Source organism: Cebidichthys violaceus, unplaced genomic scaffold, assembly GCF_023349555.1.
Source record: "Cebidichthys violaceus isolate CVI_PGR_0920_01 unplaced genomic scaffold, fCebVio1.0.p SCAF_38, whole genome shotgun sequence".
NCBI classification, from domain to species: domain Eukaryota; kingdom Metazoa; phylum Chordata; class Actinopteri; order Perciformes; family Stichaeidae; genus Cebidichthys; species Cebidichthys violaceus.
The window spans coordinates 2,572,065-2,589,474 of NW_027176572.1; the positions used below are offsets into that span (position 1 = coordinate 2,572,065).

General features: G+C 40.9%; 1 protein-coding gene across 1 annotated transcript in view; it reads right to left on the bottom strand.

Annotated features, from left to right (window-relative positions):
* Positions 1–425: 425 nt before the first annotated feature.
* The window catches only part of si:ch1073-184j22.1 (erythroferrone), a 43,375-nt gene continuing 26,390 nt past the window's right edge, over positions 426–17,410 (bottom strand). The window contains exons 2-9 of the mRNA XM_068726189.1: positions 14,164–14,756; positions 12,823–12,939; positions 12,111–12,225; positions 5,663–5,790; positions 5,446–5,557; positions 5,256–5,337; positions 1,483–1,561; positions 426–919 (exon numbers count right to left, since the gene is read on the bottom strand). Coding sequence (XP_068582290.1) covers positions 821–919; positions 1,483–1,561; positions 5,256–5,337; positions 5,446–5,557; positions 5,663–5,790; positions 12,111–12,225; positions 12,823–12,939; positions 14,164–14,364 — 933 coding nt within the window. The 5' untranslated portion in view covers positions 14,365–14,756 and the 3' untranslated portion in view covers positions 426–820. The remainder of the gene's footprint in view (positions 920–1,482; positions 1,562–5,255; positions 5,338–5,445; positions 5,558–5,662; positions 5,791–12,110; positions 12,226–12,822; positions 12,940–14,163; positions 14,757–17,410) is intronic.

The following is a 17,410-nucleotide window of genomic DNA, read 5'->3' on the forward strand; positions in this document are numbered from 1 at the left end:
CATACAGCCCTTATTATTCTGTGGACACGCCTTGTACGGTAACTCAGCTTGTGTGTGTGTGTGTGTGTGTGTGTGTGTGTTTGTAGGCTGCTGCCAAAGCACAAGGCGCCACTTTATGAGGATGATGATCTCACCTCGACCCTCCAAACACTGTGTGCATTCAGCAGTGTGTGTGTGTGTGTGTGTGTGTGTGTGTGTGTGTGTGTGTGTGTGTGTGTGTGTGTGTTGTGAACTGTTTTAGTCATTTATGTTGTTTTTCTTCATAAACACACAATTAAAATAATAAGGAAATAAAAGATTGTATTTTTATGGATTAAAATAAATATTATTTTTAATGATGTATTATTGAATTATTGAATGAAACAACATCTGGAGAACATCTGGAGAACACGGAGAACGTGACACAGACCTCTGGAGCTCTGACAGCGAGTAGAACCAGATTTATTATTTGAAATATTCACAACTTGTTGATGACATCCAGACAATAAATATTAATATTAAAGTCATTAAGCAGTGAGCAGCAGGCTGGTGCTTCAGGTCCATGAAGGACTCGTGATTTTAATCATTTTACCGTAAAATAAAATGTATTTGATGCTAAAAAGCAGTTTCATGTTGTTCCACTTTGACAAAAGGAAAACTGAACAAAATATAAACTTCAATATAAAGATGAAATAAAACGTAAAATAATAAAACATCATCGGTCCGTTAAAGGTTCCTCTGCTGTCCACCAGGTGACAGCTTTAAGTCCAGTTCTCAAGGATCCCTTCACCTGAGGTCACATGTGACACGGCTCAGGTGATGAAGATGATGATGAAGAGGTTCAGACTCCCAGCAGAATCCCAGAGAACAAAGAGTCCTGCAGGACGCTGACGGCCGAACCGCTGGAGTTATCCAGGAACACCGACACGTACTCAGCAGCCTACACACACACACACACACACACACACACACACACACACACACACACAGACAGACAGACAGACAGACAGACAGACACACAGACACGCACACAGACACGCACACACACACACACACACACACACACACACACACACACACACACACAGACACGCACGCACACGCACACACACACAGACACGCACACACACACACAGACAGACACGCACACACACACACACACACACACACACACACAGACACACACACACACACAGACACACACACAGACACACACACACACGCACACACACGCACACACACGCACACACACAGACACACACAGACACGCACGCACACACACGCACACACACAGACACGCACGCACACACACGCACACACAGACACACACACACACAGACACGCACGCACACACACACACACACACACACACATGCGCACACACACAAACACATGCACAGACACACAGTCTTAACGAGACGACGGTGACTTTTATTGACTGGTGGTGTGTTTGAGGGCGGAGCCTCGTGTTTGAGGGCGGAGCCTCGTGTTGTGTTGTCGTACCTCTAGATAAAGAGTTCCCGTCAGTAAGATGCTGAACGTTCCTCCAGCAGCCGCCACGCCCATCACCGACTCCACAGAGCTGAGGAACACAGACAGAACACTGGAGTAATACACTGATAATACACTAATGACACACTAATGACACACTAGTAATACACTGGTAATACACTAATGACACACTAATGACACACTAGTAATGCACTAGTAATACACTGGTAATACACTAATGACACACTAGTAATACACTAGTAATACACTAGTAATACACTGGTAATACACTTATGACACACTAATGACACACTAGTATTACACTAGTAATACACTAGTGATACACTGGTAATACACTGGTAATACACTAATGACACACTAGTATACACTAGAGTAATACACTAGTAATAAACTAGTAACACACTGGTAATACACTAATGATAAACTAATGACACACTAATAATACACTAGTAATACACTAATGATACACTAATGACACACTAATGACACACTAATAATACACTAATGACACACTAATGACACACTAATGACACACTAGTATTACACTAGTAATACACTAGTAATACACTGGTAATACACTAATGACACACTAATGACACACTAGTAATACACTAGTAATACACTGGTAATACACTAATGACACACTAATAATACACTAGTAATACACTGGTAATACACTAATGATACACTAGTAATACACTAATGACACACTAATGATACACTAATGACACACTAATGATACACTAATGACACACTGACACACTAATGACACACTAATGACACACTAATGATACACTAATGACACACTAATGATACACTAATGATACACTAATGACACACTAATGATACACTGACACACTAATGATACACTAATGATACACTAATGACACACTAATGATACACTAATGACACACTAGTAATACACTAATGACACACTAATGACACACTAATTATATACTAATGACACACTAATGACACACTAATGACACACTAATAATACACTAATGACACACTAATGATACACTAATGACACACTAATTATACACTAATGACACACTAAAGACACACTAATGATACACTAATGACACACTAATGATACACTGACACACTAATGATACACTAATGATACACTAATGACACACTAATGACACACTAATTATACACTAATGACACACTAATGACACACTAATGACACACTAGTAATACACTAATGACACACTAATGACACACTAATGATACACTAATGACACACTAATGATACACTAATGACACACTAGTAATACACTAATGACACACTAATGACACACTAATGACACACTAATAATACACTAATGACACACTAATGATACACTAATGACACACTAATTATATACTAATGACACACTAATGACACACTAATGACACACTAATGATACACTAATGACACACTAATGACACACTAATGATACACTAATGACACACTAATGATACACTAATGACACACTAATGATACACTAATGATACACTAATGACGCACTAATGACGCACTAATGACGCACTGACACACTAATGACACACTAATGACACACTAATGATACACTAATGACACACTAATGATACACTAATGACACACTAATGACACACTCATGATACACTAATGATACACTAATGATACACTAATGATACATTAATGACACACTAATGACACACTAATGATACACTAATGACACACTAATGACACACTAATGACACACTAATGACACACTAATGACACACTAGTAATACACTAATGACACACTAATGATACACTAATGACACACTAATTATACACTAATGATACACTAATGACACACTAATGACACACTAATGACACACTAGTAATACACTAATGACACACTAATGATACACTAATGACACACTAATTATACACTAATGATACACTAATGACACACTAATAACACACTAATGACACACTAATGATACACTAATGACACACTAATGATACACTAATGACACACTAATGATACACTAATGATACACTAATGACGCACTAATGACGCACTAATGACGCACTGACACACTAATGACACACTAATGACACACTAATGATACACTAATGACACACTAATGATACACTAATGACACACTAATGACACACTCATGATACACTAATGATACACTAATGATACATTAATGACACACTAATGACACACTAATGATACACTAATGACACACTAATGACACACTAATGACACACTAGTGATACACTAATGACACACTAATGACACACTAATGACACACTAGTAATACACTAATGACACACTAATGATACACTAATGACACACTAATGATACACTAATGACACACTAATGACACACTAATGATACACTAATGACACACTAATGACACACTAATGATACACTAATGACACACTAATGATACACTAATGACACACTAATGATACACTAATGATGCACTAATGACGCACTAATGACGCACTAATGACGCACTGACACACTAATGACACACCAATGACACACTAATGATACACTAATGACACACTAATGACACACTCATGATACACTAATGACACACTAATGATACACTAATGATACATTAATGACACACTAATGACACACTAATGATACACTAATGACACACTAATGATACACTAATGACACACTAATGACACACTAATGACACACTAGTAATACACTAATGACGCACTAATGATGCACTAATGACGCACTAATGATGCACTAATGACGCACTAATGACACACTAATGATACACTAATGACACACTAATGATACACTAATGACACACTAATGACACACTAATGATACACTAATGACACACTAATGATACACTAATGATACACTAATGATACACTAATGACACACTAATGATACACTAATGACACACTAATGACACACTAATGATACACTAATGACACACTAATGACACACTAGTGATACACTAATGATACACTAATGACACACTAATGACGCACTAATGATACACTAATGACGCACTAATGATGCACTAATGATACACTAATGACACACTAATGACACACTTATGACACACTAATGATACACTAATGACACACTAATGACACACTAATGATACACTAATGACACACTAATGACACACTAATGATACACTAATGACACACTAATGATACACTAATGACACACTAATGACACACTAGTAATACACTAATGATACACTAATGACACACTAATGATGCACTAATGACGCACTAATGATGCACTAATGATACACTAATGACACACTAATGACACACTAATGATACACTAATGACACACTAATGACACACTAATGATACACTAATGACACACTAATGACACACTAATGATACACTAGTAATACACTAATGATACACAAATGATACACTAATGGTGCACTAATGATGCACTAATGACACACTAATGATACACTAATGATGCACTCATAATACACTAATACTAAAGTGATACGCCCGCGTTAGCCCGCGTTAGCCCGCGTTAGCCCGCTTCATTAATCCTAGAGCTAGGTCGCAAGCTTTAGCCTGTCGCATACGTGATAGCTGACCTGCTAAGAAGCTAGTGCTGATAAAGAGTCCTTCCTTCAGAGGATTGTTTCTCAGTCTTCAGTCGTATTCGATCTACAAGGTGCATGAACATTTATATTTTCATTCATTTCTCAGTTCTAAAGTCAGTGAAGTGGCCTGATGATGATGATGATGATGATGAAGAGGACCATGTGGTGTAGATACTCACAGGTTGCTCTGGCAGAGGGACTCGATGCAGACGGCTGCTCTCACACTGTCTCTGAGTCTCACCTGGACCCTGTCTCCGGTCTCTGACACACAAAGAGATTAGAGGTTAAGAACCTGGTGCATCAGGTGTCTGTGCGTGTTTGTCAGCTGTCATTGGTCGGTCCAAGTCACATGACCAGCCGCTCTCTCACCTATCAGCAGGCTGGCTGTCAGCTGGTAGAACCCGGAGACGGAGGCCGTGAACCGACCGCTGCTGCTGTTGAAGCTCCGCCCCCTCTGGAGGCTCCGCTCTGAGTCTGAGGGCTGCAGTGGTCAAATGTCAAACAACGAGGGTCACCTGTGTGTGTGTGTGTGTGTGTGTGTGTGTGTGTGTGTGTGTGTGTGTGTGTGTGTGTGTGTGTGTCTCACTTGGCTGAATGGGTGCAGCTCCAGAAGGCTGCGACGGGGAACGATGACGGGCTGCAGGAGGCGACTGAGGAAGGAGGTGGAGACACGAGGAGGACCATCACACTGAAAACACGCTCCTCCTGTCATGTCTGGGAGGAGGAGATGAAAAGGAGGAGGAGAGGAGAGGAGGAGAATAAGAGGAAGATGGAGGAGGAGAAATAGGAAAAAGGAGAAGAAGAGGAAGAGTAATCAGAGTCCTGTGAGGAGCTGGCAGCAGGGGGCGGGGCTTAGGCATGGCAAGGCAAGTTTATTTGTACATTCACATTTCAACAACAAGGCAATTCAAAGTGCTTCACATAAAACCATTAAAAGCATCAAAACATAAAGAAAAGGAGATTTTAAAACAATTAAGAACATTAATTAAAACATTAAAAACAGTGTAATGAATAAATACAGTAGTAAAATGCAGAAATTGATTATTATCCTTGAATGTGGTTCAATCAAAGGCAGCAGCAAACAGAAAAGTCTTCAGACTGGATCTAAAGGAGCTGAGGGTCTCTGCAGACCTGCAGCTTTCTGGGACTTTGTTCCAGATATGTGGAGCAGAAGAACTGAACGCTGCTTCTCCATGTTTAGTTCTGACTCTGGGAACAGGAAGTAGACCGGTCCCAGACCACCTAAAGGGGGTCGAGGTGGTTCATGAGGTAGCAGCAGATCAGAGACAATTCAGTGCTTTATAAACCAACAGCAGGATTTTAAAGTCAATTCTTTGTTGGACAGGAAGCCAGTGAAGACCTCAGAACTGGACTGATGTGATCCACTTTCCTGGTCTGTGTAAGAACTCAAGCTGCAGCTTTCTGATTGACTTCATACAGAGACCTGTGAACACACCGTTACAGTAGTCCAGTCTACTGAAGATAAATGAGGGACACGTTGAGACATAAGTCCTCTAGTCCTTGATATGTTCTTCAGGTGATAGGAGGCTGGTTTTGTGATGGTCTTGATGTGGCTGTTCAGGTTGAGGTCTGAATACATAACTACACCTAGGTTTCTGTCTTGGTTTGTGGTTTTTAACGTCAGTGATTGAAGCTTTCAATCGTTCGTCCTCGATACCAAAAACAATGACTTCTGTTTTATCTTTGTTTAATGGAAGAACATTCTGGCACATCCAGTTGTTGATTTGTTCAATGCATTTAGCCAGCCCTTGTATGGGATTATAGTCCCCTGGTGATATAGTTATGTAGATTTGTGTGTCGTCTGCATAATTATGATAACACACTTTGTTGTTTTCCATAATCTGAGCTAGTGGAAGCATGTAGATGTTGAACAGAAGAGGCCCCAGTATTGAACCTTGGGGAACACCACATATAGTTTTCGTCAGCTCTGATGTGTAATTAGCTACAGACACAAAGTATTCTCTGTCCTTCAAGTAGGATTCAAACCAGTTAAGTGCTGTGCCAGAGAGCACCACCCAGATGTTTAGTCTTTCTAGTAGTATATCATGGTCAACCATGTCGAATGCAGCACTGAGATCCAGTAATACTAAGAGTGATGTTCTGCCATTGTCTGTGTTTAAGTGGATGTCGTTGAAAACCTTAACAAGAGCAGTTTCAGTACTGTGGTGCTGTCGAAAGCCTGACTGGAAGACATCAAAACTGTTATTTACAGCCAAGAAGTTGTTCAGCTGTTGAAAAAACGCTTTTTCAATTATTTTACTTTAAGATGGGAGGTTTGATATTGGCCTATAATGTTTCATTGTTGCGGAGTCTAAATTAGCTTTCTTTAGGAGTGGTTTAATAACTGCAGTTTTTAGGGCTTGTGGGAAGACACCTGAGTGAAGGGATGTGTTTACAATCTGTAGAAGATCAGTGGTCAAGCAGCTCGAAATATTTTTGAAAAAGTGTGTTGGTAGAATATCCAAGCAGCAGGAGGATGACTTCAGATGTTGAATAATGTCTTCTAGGCTGAATGAAATTGTGTCATGATATTTGAATGGATGTTATTGAGAGATGGGGACAACACATATCCTGTGGTTGGTGAGGAGGCACTGACTGCTCGTCTAATCTTCTGAATGTTGTCAAATTGATTGCATGCCCAGGTGGACTAGAGCTCAGCAGCTACTGACACTGGAGGGTTTGTTAGCCGGTCGACGGTAGCAAATAAGGCTTGTGTATTGTTATTGTTTTTGGTTATGATGTCAGAGAAGAAGGACTGCCTTGCATTTCTAAGTTCCAAATTATAACTACGAAGTCTCTCTTTATAGATGTCACAGTGAACATGCGTTCAGCTTTCCGAATCTCTGTTCTCTATTTGGACCAGTGTAGCATTTCTCCAAGGAGATCTTTGCTTCCCCGAGACGACCTTCACTTTAGTGGGAGCGACGGCATCAACAACATGTTTAACTTTAGAATTGAAGGTATCTACAAGCTCATTGACTGAGATGCAAGAGAGGGCTGGTGTGGAGGAGTACTTCTGAATAAATAGTTCACTGGTGTCTTCAGAGACACTTTGTCACAACCTCGGTTTGGAGATTGCACTCTCAAAGAAAACACAGAAATGACCAGAGAGTGCAACATCAGTCACAGCGATCTTGGAAATGTTTACATCCTTGGTGATGATTAGGTCCAGAGTGTTCCCTCTGTTGTGGGTGGGTCCTGTCACATGCTGAGTCAGATCATAGTTTTCAAGGACACCACATAGTTCTATAGACCCTCTGTCCTGGGAATTATCAACATGGATATTAAAATCGCCAACAATAACAGCACAGTCAAAATCAATACAGATTATAGACAGCAGTTCAGTAAACTCATCAAAGAAGGTTGCACAGTATCTAGGTGGTCTGTAAATGTTTAAGAATAAAGCTTGAGTGGAATTCAGAGCCACATATTCAAAAGAGTTAAAATGACCAAAGGACATCTGCTTGCATTGAAGAGAATCATTAAATAAAATAGCAACTCCACCTCCTTTCTTGTGCGCTCTTGTTTCACTCATGAAACTGAAGTTGTGAGGCGTTGATTCAATAAGAACAGCTGCACTGTTATCTTGGTTTAACCATGTTTCAGTTAAAAACAAAATGTCCAGTTTGTGCCTAACAATAAAATAATTTATTAAGAATGTTTTTCCTGACAGAGACCTGACATTTAATAAAGCTAAGTTTAATGTGGTTAAAGCTTTATTTGGACAGGCTGACGGGGAATGAGTGTTGAGTTTGATAAGTTTGCAGGTTTACTATTGTTTCCTTGCAGCCTCACCTGTCTTTTTCTATAAACTATCAGGACAGGAATGGAGAAGGCTAGCTGCATACAGGGAGAATCATTGGTGTCATTAGCCTTGTAGCCTGGACCCAGAAGATATCAATTATTGCCTTTATCATGTAGGGGAGACAATAGTGGAGGTGGGAGAGGGGCACGGCGCTTTACCTTCGCCGATTGTGTCAAAACTGGACTTACAGTCAGTTGCGGGGCTGGAACTGTACGTCGAGGAGTGTGTTTGGTTCCAGCAGTGACCAGCTCTTTCATGTGGTCAGTGAACTCCAGGTGGGGGGAGGATGGGGAGAGTAGGGTTGGTTCCAGGGAGGACTACTATTTGAAGATACATTATCTGCTCTCTCCTCCTGTTTCTTGGTAGGCCTGGTGGTGCTAGTTAGCTGTGTCTTCGCTTTGTTTGTCCAATGTTTTGAGTCCATGGTAAAGTGGTATCATTCCCACACAGTCCATTTACCTCCACATTTACTTCTAGTCGGTGGATTTTTATTTCCAAGACTGCAATCTTCTGCAGGATTTTGTGGTAGTTGTACGTGGAGAAGGGAGGCACCTTGCTGCTACTTAGCTTTAGCTTAGCTGCCAGTTAGCATTAGCTAACAACCCATATAGCTCGACGACTTTCTGGATTTGTCTCCACTCAAATGTTGAAGAGTGATATATGTGATATATCTGGCAATTTGCAAAAACATTTTTTTGAAGAAAAGCAAGAAAACGTAAGCAGAGGCAACAGCAAGCAGCAAAGCGACTGCACTGTAAGGAAGCAGGAAGTGGAAAAGACAACAACAACAAAAAACAGCCTGAGGCATGTGTGGCAGCTCCTGAAGAGGTTAGCTTAGATGCTACTCTAAACCTAACTAAGTAGTCTTGTTGTCTAAACCTAAATAAATAGTTTAGATGTCTGAACCTAACTAAGTAGTTTAGTTGTCTAAACCTAACTAAGTAGTTTTTTTGTCTAAACCTAAATAAGTAGTTTAGTTGTCTGAACCTAAATAAGTAGTTTTGGTGTCTGAACCTAAATAAGTAGTTTAGTTGTCTGAACCTAAATAAGTAGTTTAGTTGTCTGAAACTAAATAAGTAGTTTTGTTGTCTGAACCTAACTAAGTAGTTTAGTCGTCTAAACCTAACTAAGTAGTTTAGTTGTCTAAACCTAACTATGTAGTTTTGTTGTCGGAACCTAACTATGTAGTTTTGTTGTCTAAACCTAACTAAGTAGTTTAGTTGTCTGAACCTAAGTAGTTTTGTTGTCTAAACCTAACTAAGTAGTTTAGTTGTCTAAACCTAACTAAGTAGTTTTGTTGTCTAAACCTAACTAAGTAGTTTCGTTGTCGGAACCTAACTAAATAGTTTTGTTGTCTAAACCTAACTAAGTAGTTTAGTTGTCTGAACCTAAGTAGTTTTTTTGTCTAAACCTAAATAAGTAGTTTAGTTGTCTGAACCTAAATAAGTAGTTTTGTTGTCTGAACCTAAATAAGTAGTTTTGTTGTCTGAACCTAAATAAGTAGTTTTTTTGTCTAAACCTAAATACTGAGTAGTTTCCTGTGAAGACTGAAGTTTATTTTGAAAAGCTGTATTCATGTAAGGAGCATGGTCAAGCCTTACACCCCCGCCCGACCACTTCGCTCTGCTGCCTCGGGGCGATCGGTTGCCCCGTCGCTCAGAGGTCCTGGCGGCCGATGGACCCGGTCACGGCTGTTTTCTGTCCTGGTTCCTCAGTGGTGGAATGAACTTCCCACTGACGTCAGGACAGCGGAGTCGCTGCCCATCTTTCGGCGCAGGCTGAAAACCCACCTCTTCAGGAAGTGCTACCGTGAGCCTTCCACTTAGCACTTATTGTATTCATACTAGCTTGTTGCACTTATTGTTTTCATACTAGCTTGTTGCACTTATTGTATTTGTATTACTTATAGCACTAACTGTTTCTCTTGTTTCTGTTCTTTGGCTCTGAGTTATGCTCTGCTTCAGGCTCTTAGATGCTTGTTTAAAGGAAATGTACTTATGACTTCTGGTGACTAGTAGTTCTTTTGATTACCAATGTTGATGCACTTATTGTAAGTCACTTTGGATAAAAGCGTCTGCTAAATGACTGTAATGTAATGTAATGAGCAGAAGTTGACACGTGTTTCTTGACTTTAGGAGGAATAAAAAGAGTAACTTTTTGTTTGATATCATAAGACCCATTGTATAAGGAAACGTTGATATAGTGATATAGAGCTCATCATTATATCCCGTTAAATCACCTTCAACCTTGTTGGCTCAAATGTGTCCAAAGCTTCTCTGATGATGACGATGATGGATCGTTTTCACCAACTCGTCCTCATCTTTCAACGTAAACATGTCACATTTGAATTACTTTATTTATCAGTTTGTCTTTTTTTCTCTTCAACATCAGGAAATAAAAGTAAAAAGTAAACACATCCAAACTGTGAATATGAACCCCCCCCCTCCACACACACACACTGAAAGTAACAGAGACACATCATCAGTCAGCAGGAATGTCAGGAATCCTTCTGCTGAGCCAAGTCCCATCCACAAAATTACCCCTATTAAGGACTCAGACAGGCTGCCTCCACACACACACACACACACACACACACACACACACACACACACACACACAGAGAGAGCTGTGTTTATATAACCTACATACAGAAAACACTGAGTGAGAGTGAGCAGTGTGTCTGTAGTAACTAAACATACTGAACACTAACATGAATGTTCTTCTTCTCCTTAAAGACACAGGTCCAGGACCTGTTAGCCTAGCTTAGCAAAAAGACTGGAAGTGGGGGGAAACTGCTAGCATGGCTCCGTCACAAGACAGAGGTCTGGTGCTTTGAGATATTTCAGTTTGTGTAAAAACCAACAGGATGTGAATTGGATCCTAGTTTTGGCAAAATATTCAACCAGGAGACAACTTATAGTTCTTTAAAGTGAAGTCAAAGCTTCACGTGTTAAAGCTGCATTCTCTCTAGTGTCCACCAGGGGGCGACTCCTCTGGTTGTATAGAAGTCTAGTCTAAAATGACTCTACTTCTCTCTTGATTTATTCCCTCAGTAAACATTGTAAACATGAGTTTATGGTCTCAATCTCTAGTTTACAGTCTTCTTCAATACAGCATGATGTTCATTTAGTACATTATGCTCCATTTAGAGTCAAACACACCATAACGCAGGGGATGATTTAGGGTATGTCGAGTGTGAAGCTCTCACCTCTCAGTTTGAGCTGCAGCTCCTCGAGGAGCTCCTGCTGCTGGGGCAGGAGGGGGGCAGGGGGGCCCGGAGGCCCCCGGGGTCCTGGAGGTCCCGGAGGTCCTGAAGGACCATGCTGCAGAGACACGTGAACTGTTAGAGACGTGGAATACGGTCTGGTATTATTAGGGCTGATCGATTAATCAATATGATAATTGATTGTCTTTCAGTGGAATCATATCAGGATGAATCACATATGGAGATAAATAATGTCTGAATTCAGAATAACAAACTCAAACTGACTCAAATTTCAGAATCCGTTGAACTACTCGATGACGTACTAGTATGGAGACGCACAAGAAACAACAGGAAGTCAGCCATTTTGAATTTAATGTGTAATTTCAGCCCATTTTTTTAGCTTTTTACAGACGCTGTTCTTAATCGAGCTCTTACAGATTTAATCAGATCAACGTCACAAATAAAGACCCTTTGCGATAAAAAGTTATCAAACATTTGTCTTTTCAACATTGTACTTCGGCGTGCTTCGTCCAATCTGCCCCAAAGTTCTCAGACTTGAGAACATTTACATGCCTCCTAGCCCCGCCCCTACACCTTAGCCCCGCCTTCTTCCATAGCCGTGTCCAATTAAACCTGATTCTAAGAGAACTGGGGGGTCGGACCAGAGGACATTCTGCTGTGTGTTTCATCACATCTTATCTGCTTGTTCTCAGACCTTGGAGGTTCTCCTGGTCCCTTTGGTTCTCCGGTTGTCCCCTTTGTTGGAGTTTCTTCTGAAGATGAGCCAGGAGCTGAGAGGAGACACTCTGGACAGATCTGAGGACAGCGGCTCCTGGAGGACACCAGCCACAACAGAGTAGGTTCATAAGTTTGATGTCAAGTTAAGTTTCACGTTAATCAACTACAAATTAAGGTTATTAAACTACAAATTAAATATTATTAGACAACAAAACTACTTATTTAGGTTTAGACAACAAAACTAATTAGTTAGGTTCAGACAACTAAACTATTTATTTAGGTTTAGGCAACAAAACTAAACTAAAAGTTGCTCAATCCAGAGGTATTTTCTTCCTGCGTTCATGTGAATGAGAATGAGGCTGGACTGAGGGCTGGGGGGCGGGGCTAAAGGAAACGCTAGTGAGCATGCTCAGTGGGCCCAGTGATGAAGACGATCAGAAGAAGATGTGGGGATCTTGTGTTTTATTTGCTTAATGCTCCACTGAGACGCTTTCATATGAATGAACGTGTGTCCAGTTCTCTGTGTAGCAACATAATGACATGAAAAATAAATATTCAGAGCAGATCTTTGTGTTTTCTGTTTGAGTGTGATATGAATATGATTATTGACATAAAGCAGCTGTAGCTGTTAGCAGTGATGCTGAAGTCCTGGTCGACTCGAACACAATGTGACTATTTATTATGACATTAATTATTATGACACAATCTTTTATTTATGAACAACCTGTGTATTCATATTGTTATTATTGTTATTATTATCAATTGCATCATCATAGTCATCATTTAGTTGATATTCTTTAGTTGTAATCTGTTTATTACTTATTGATAATACTTGCTGCTCTTGTTTTTTACCATGTATCTTGTGTACACTGTCCACTTTGCTGCTGTGATCCTGTACATTTCCACACTGCGGGACTAATAAAGGATTATCTTATCTTATCATTATTATTATTGTCATCATTGTGATCATAATTATTATTTTTACTTTTATTATTATCATTATTATTGTTATACTATTCATTATTATTGTTGTTAATATTGTTATAATTATAATTATTATTATTATTGCTGTTATTATTGCTGTTATTATTATTGTTGTTGTTCATATCTAACAATGGAAATATTACATCACTGATGTTTAGCTAGCTCTGGCTAACACACCTGCCCGGTCTCTACTGAGCATGTGCAGCTCTCACCATCATAAGGAAGTATATCTAACGAGTGCCCTGTGTCTCCGTTGACAGCTGCACATGCTCAGTAGGGATCAGGCAGCATGTGACTGAGGAAAGCAGCTCATTGATTGGTTGTTGTTTCTCACCAGGATCTCAGCACTGACGACCTCGTCCTCCTCCAGCACCTCCTCGCTCTCCTCGCTCTCTACCTCCTCAACGCTCACCGCCTCCATCACCCCCACCACCATCATCATCATCATCATCGTCATCATCCTCATCGTCATCATCATCGTCAGCCCTCCTGCCCCACCTCGAGAGCTCCGGCCCTGGGTCGGCCTGGCCAGCATGCTGGGGAGTGGAGGTGGAACCAGAGGAGGACGGTGTTCAGGTCTTCAGGTCTTCAGGTCTTCAGAGGATCTCTCTGTGGATTCAAGACGTTCCCATGATGCACTCTGGTGAGTCTGCTCCTCTTTAGTTAAGTTTGGAGGAAAGTCAATTTTCAGTCAGAGTTTCTTCTTGTGACTTTTAAAGTCTTCTTCTTCTTCTTCTTCTTCTTCTTCTTCTTCCTCTTCCTCTGTGGTTTGTTTCAGGAGGAACTTTCTGTTGTCAGTGAGTTGAAGCTTCTGTGAACACCAACATAAAAACAGTGTGTCTGTGTGAGGAAACTCTTTCTCTGTGGGTGGTTCGCTGCTGCCTCCTCCTCTTCGTCCTCCTCTTTTTCCACCTCCTCCTCCTCCTCCTCCTCCTCTTCTTTCGTCTCTCAGTCGTTTACTCTGCAGACTAGTGACGGCGTTCTTCTTCTCTGATCCTCCTCAGTTTGGACGTCTCTGCCCTGCTGAGTCTGTTTTTAATCTCCCTCCTGACTCCTCCTCCTCCTCCTCCTCCTCCTCCTCCTCCTCCTCCTCCTCTGTCTGTCTTCTCTCTATCTGTCTGTGGATCTGAAGCTGTCACTTCGTCTGTCTGCAGTCTGTTTATAAATGTCTCATCAGAGTCCGTCTGTCTCTCTCTTCTCACATCATTTGTCTTGTCATTATTCCCCTCTTCCTCCTCCTCCTCCTCCTCCTCCTCATCTCCAGGGTTCATTATTTGTGTCTCCATGTTTAGCATTTGCATTTATTTCAAAATACAGCAAAGAACGGACGTTTTTATGACTCACACACACACACACACACACACACACACACACCCTGTAGATAAGGTGGGTGTGGTCTTCAGCCTGACAGGATGATGAAAGTTAGTTTGGATGTTGATCAAACAGCAGCGACCGTTTCCTCTGAATCTGACTGAAGCTGATAGAGACACACACACACACACACACACACACACACACACACACGTATTATTACATCACTCATCGCTGTCATCATGTTGCAGTGTTGGAAGCACTGGGAGCATGTTTGGTTACCAGCAAACTAAATTGTTGACATCAGTAGAATTATTATTGTCAATAAGATTATTAACAATTATTAATAATAACAGGGCACCACCCTGAGATCAGGGACCAATAACAAACTATAAATGAAGTCTCATAATTAGTATTCACTCACAATGTCAACAGTCAAAGAACTATTACACATTCAGAGTGAACAGTGAAGGTTTGATATCAGCTGTTATCACAGTACACAAACACAAAGTAATCACAGAAAGCTGTTCTAGTATAACACAGTTTATTAAGTTCCAATAATAATGATCTAGTCAACTAATATCTAAAACTAACAACTACTACTCTACATTTATGAGGCTACTATCTCTCACAGCATCAACAAACAATCTGTGGTGAGAGTGTGTGTGTGTGTGTGTGTGTGTGTGTGTGTGTGGTTGTGGTTGTGTGTGTGTGTGTGTGTGTGTGTGTGTGTGTGTGTGTGTGTGTGTGTGTGTGTGTGGTTGTGTGTGTGTGTGTGTGTGTGTGTGTGTGTGTGTGTGTGTGTGTGTGTGTGTGTGGTTGTGGTTGTGTGTGTGTGTGTGTGTGTGTGTGGTTGTGTGTGGTTGTGTGTGTGTGTGGTTGTGTGTGTGTGGTTGTGTGTGGTTGTGTGTGTGTGTGTGTGTGTGTGTGTGTGTGTGGTTTTGTGTGTGTGTGTGTGTGTGTGGTTGTGTGTGGTTGTGGTTGTGTGTGTGTGTGTGTGTGTGTGTGTGTGTGTGTGTGTGTGTGTGTGGTTGTGTGTGGTTGTAGTTGTGTGTGTGTGTGTGTGTGTGTGTGTGTGTGTGTGTGGTTGTGTGTGTGTGTGAGAGAAGTGAGAACAGCTCAGAAAATGGCGGATGTAATCTCAAACGTGGCTACGTCACGTGGGACTACACATTGAAGATAGATCGAACTATCAAAATGGAGGGGTAGTTTTGCACGTGACCACGCCACACGAGACCACAAAATGGCGCGAGACCACAATAGAGATTATATTATCTACACGTCTGAGGTAGTTAGCTCAACCAATATGTGCATGTAACTATGTACGTGTGTGTGTGGGTTAGTAAGAGAAGAGAGAAAAAAAGGAAAAAGGTAAAATATTCACTGATTTAAAGAAGAGGAAACAAAACCAAACCAAAGAACCCTCAAAACAAGCAGATCCTCACCACCGCGGTGAAACACGGAGATTGTTATTCTATCACACAGAGACCCGGCTAGTGATCTTGGAGTCGCCCAGCCGCGGTTCTGATCTTTGAACCGATAAAATAACAACTACAAACAAGGTAATAAACACAATGACCTAACTAAGCCCAGACACCAAGTAAACCTCTTACTATGAGATTACTTCTTTATGGTCAGTTTGGTCCTTTGAGTTATTCGGTTAACTCGGCCGTTAACTCCCGTTGTGCACGATAAACCTCTGTATTGGCGGAGAGGCTCCTTCTGAAGTCAAGTTGTCCAAAAACAGACTGTTCGTCCCGTGAAACTAAAACTGTGACCTAGGTTCTATTAAAAGCAGCTACTGTTCGTGCTTCCTTGATCCGACGCGAGTCAGAGGGAAGAGCGGTGCATTCATGTGCGCTCTGGTGTTTTATCAACTTTGTGACATCCGGTCGTAGAACCGGAAGTCCTGTTCCTTGACCAATGGGAGACCAGTGTTGCGTTTGGGTGAAGATTTCACACCTACTTAGGATTTTAGCTTCTCCTGGAGCTTGTTGTTATCTTCAACTCAAATCAGGCTTTTGGCTGAACTAGCAGGCCCAAGTCGTTTCTCTTGTTCAGCACATGGTCGGCCAGTTTACTGGATGAAAGTTTGTTTTGAATGTGAGGAGTCGAACACGTCTCATCAGCTCCCTCTGTGGACTCTTTGTGCTTTAGTAATAATAATAATAATGATAATAATAATACATTTACAAGCGCTTCTCAAAAAACTCAGACACTTTACAAAGCTTTTTAACAAATAAAACATCAGAGTGATGTCTTAGAAGGTT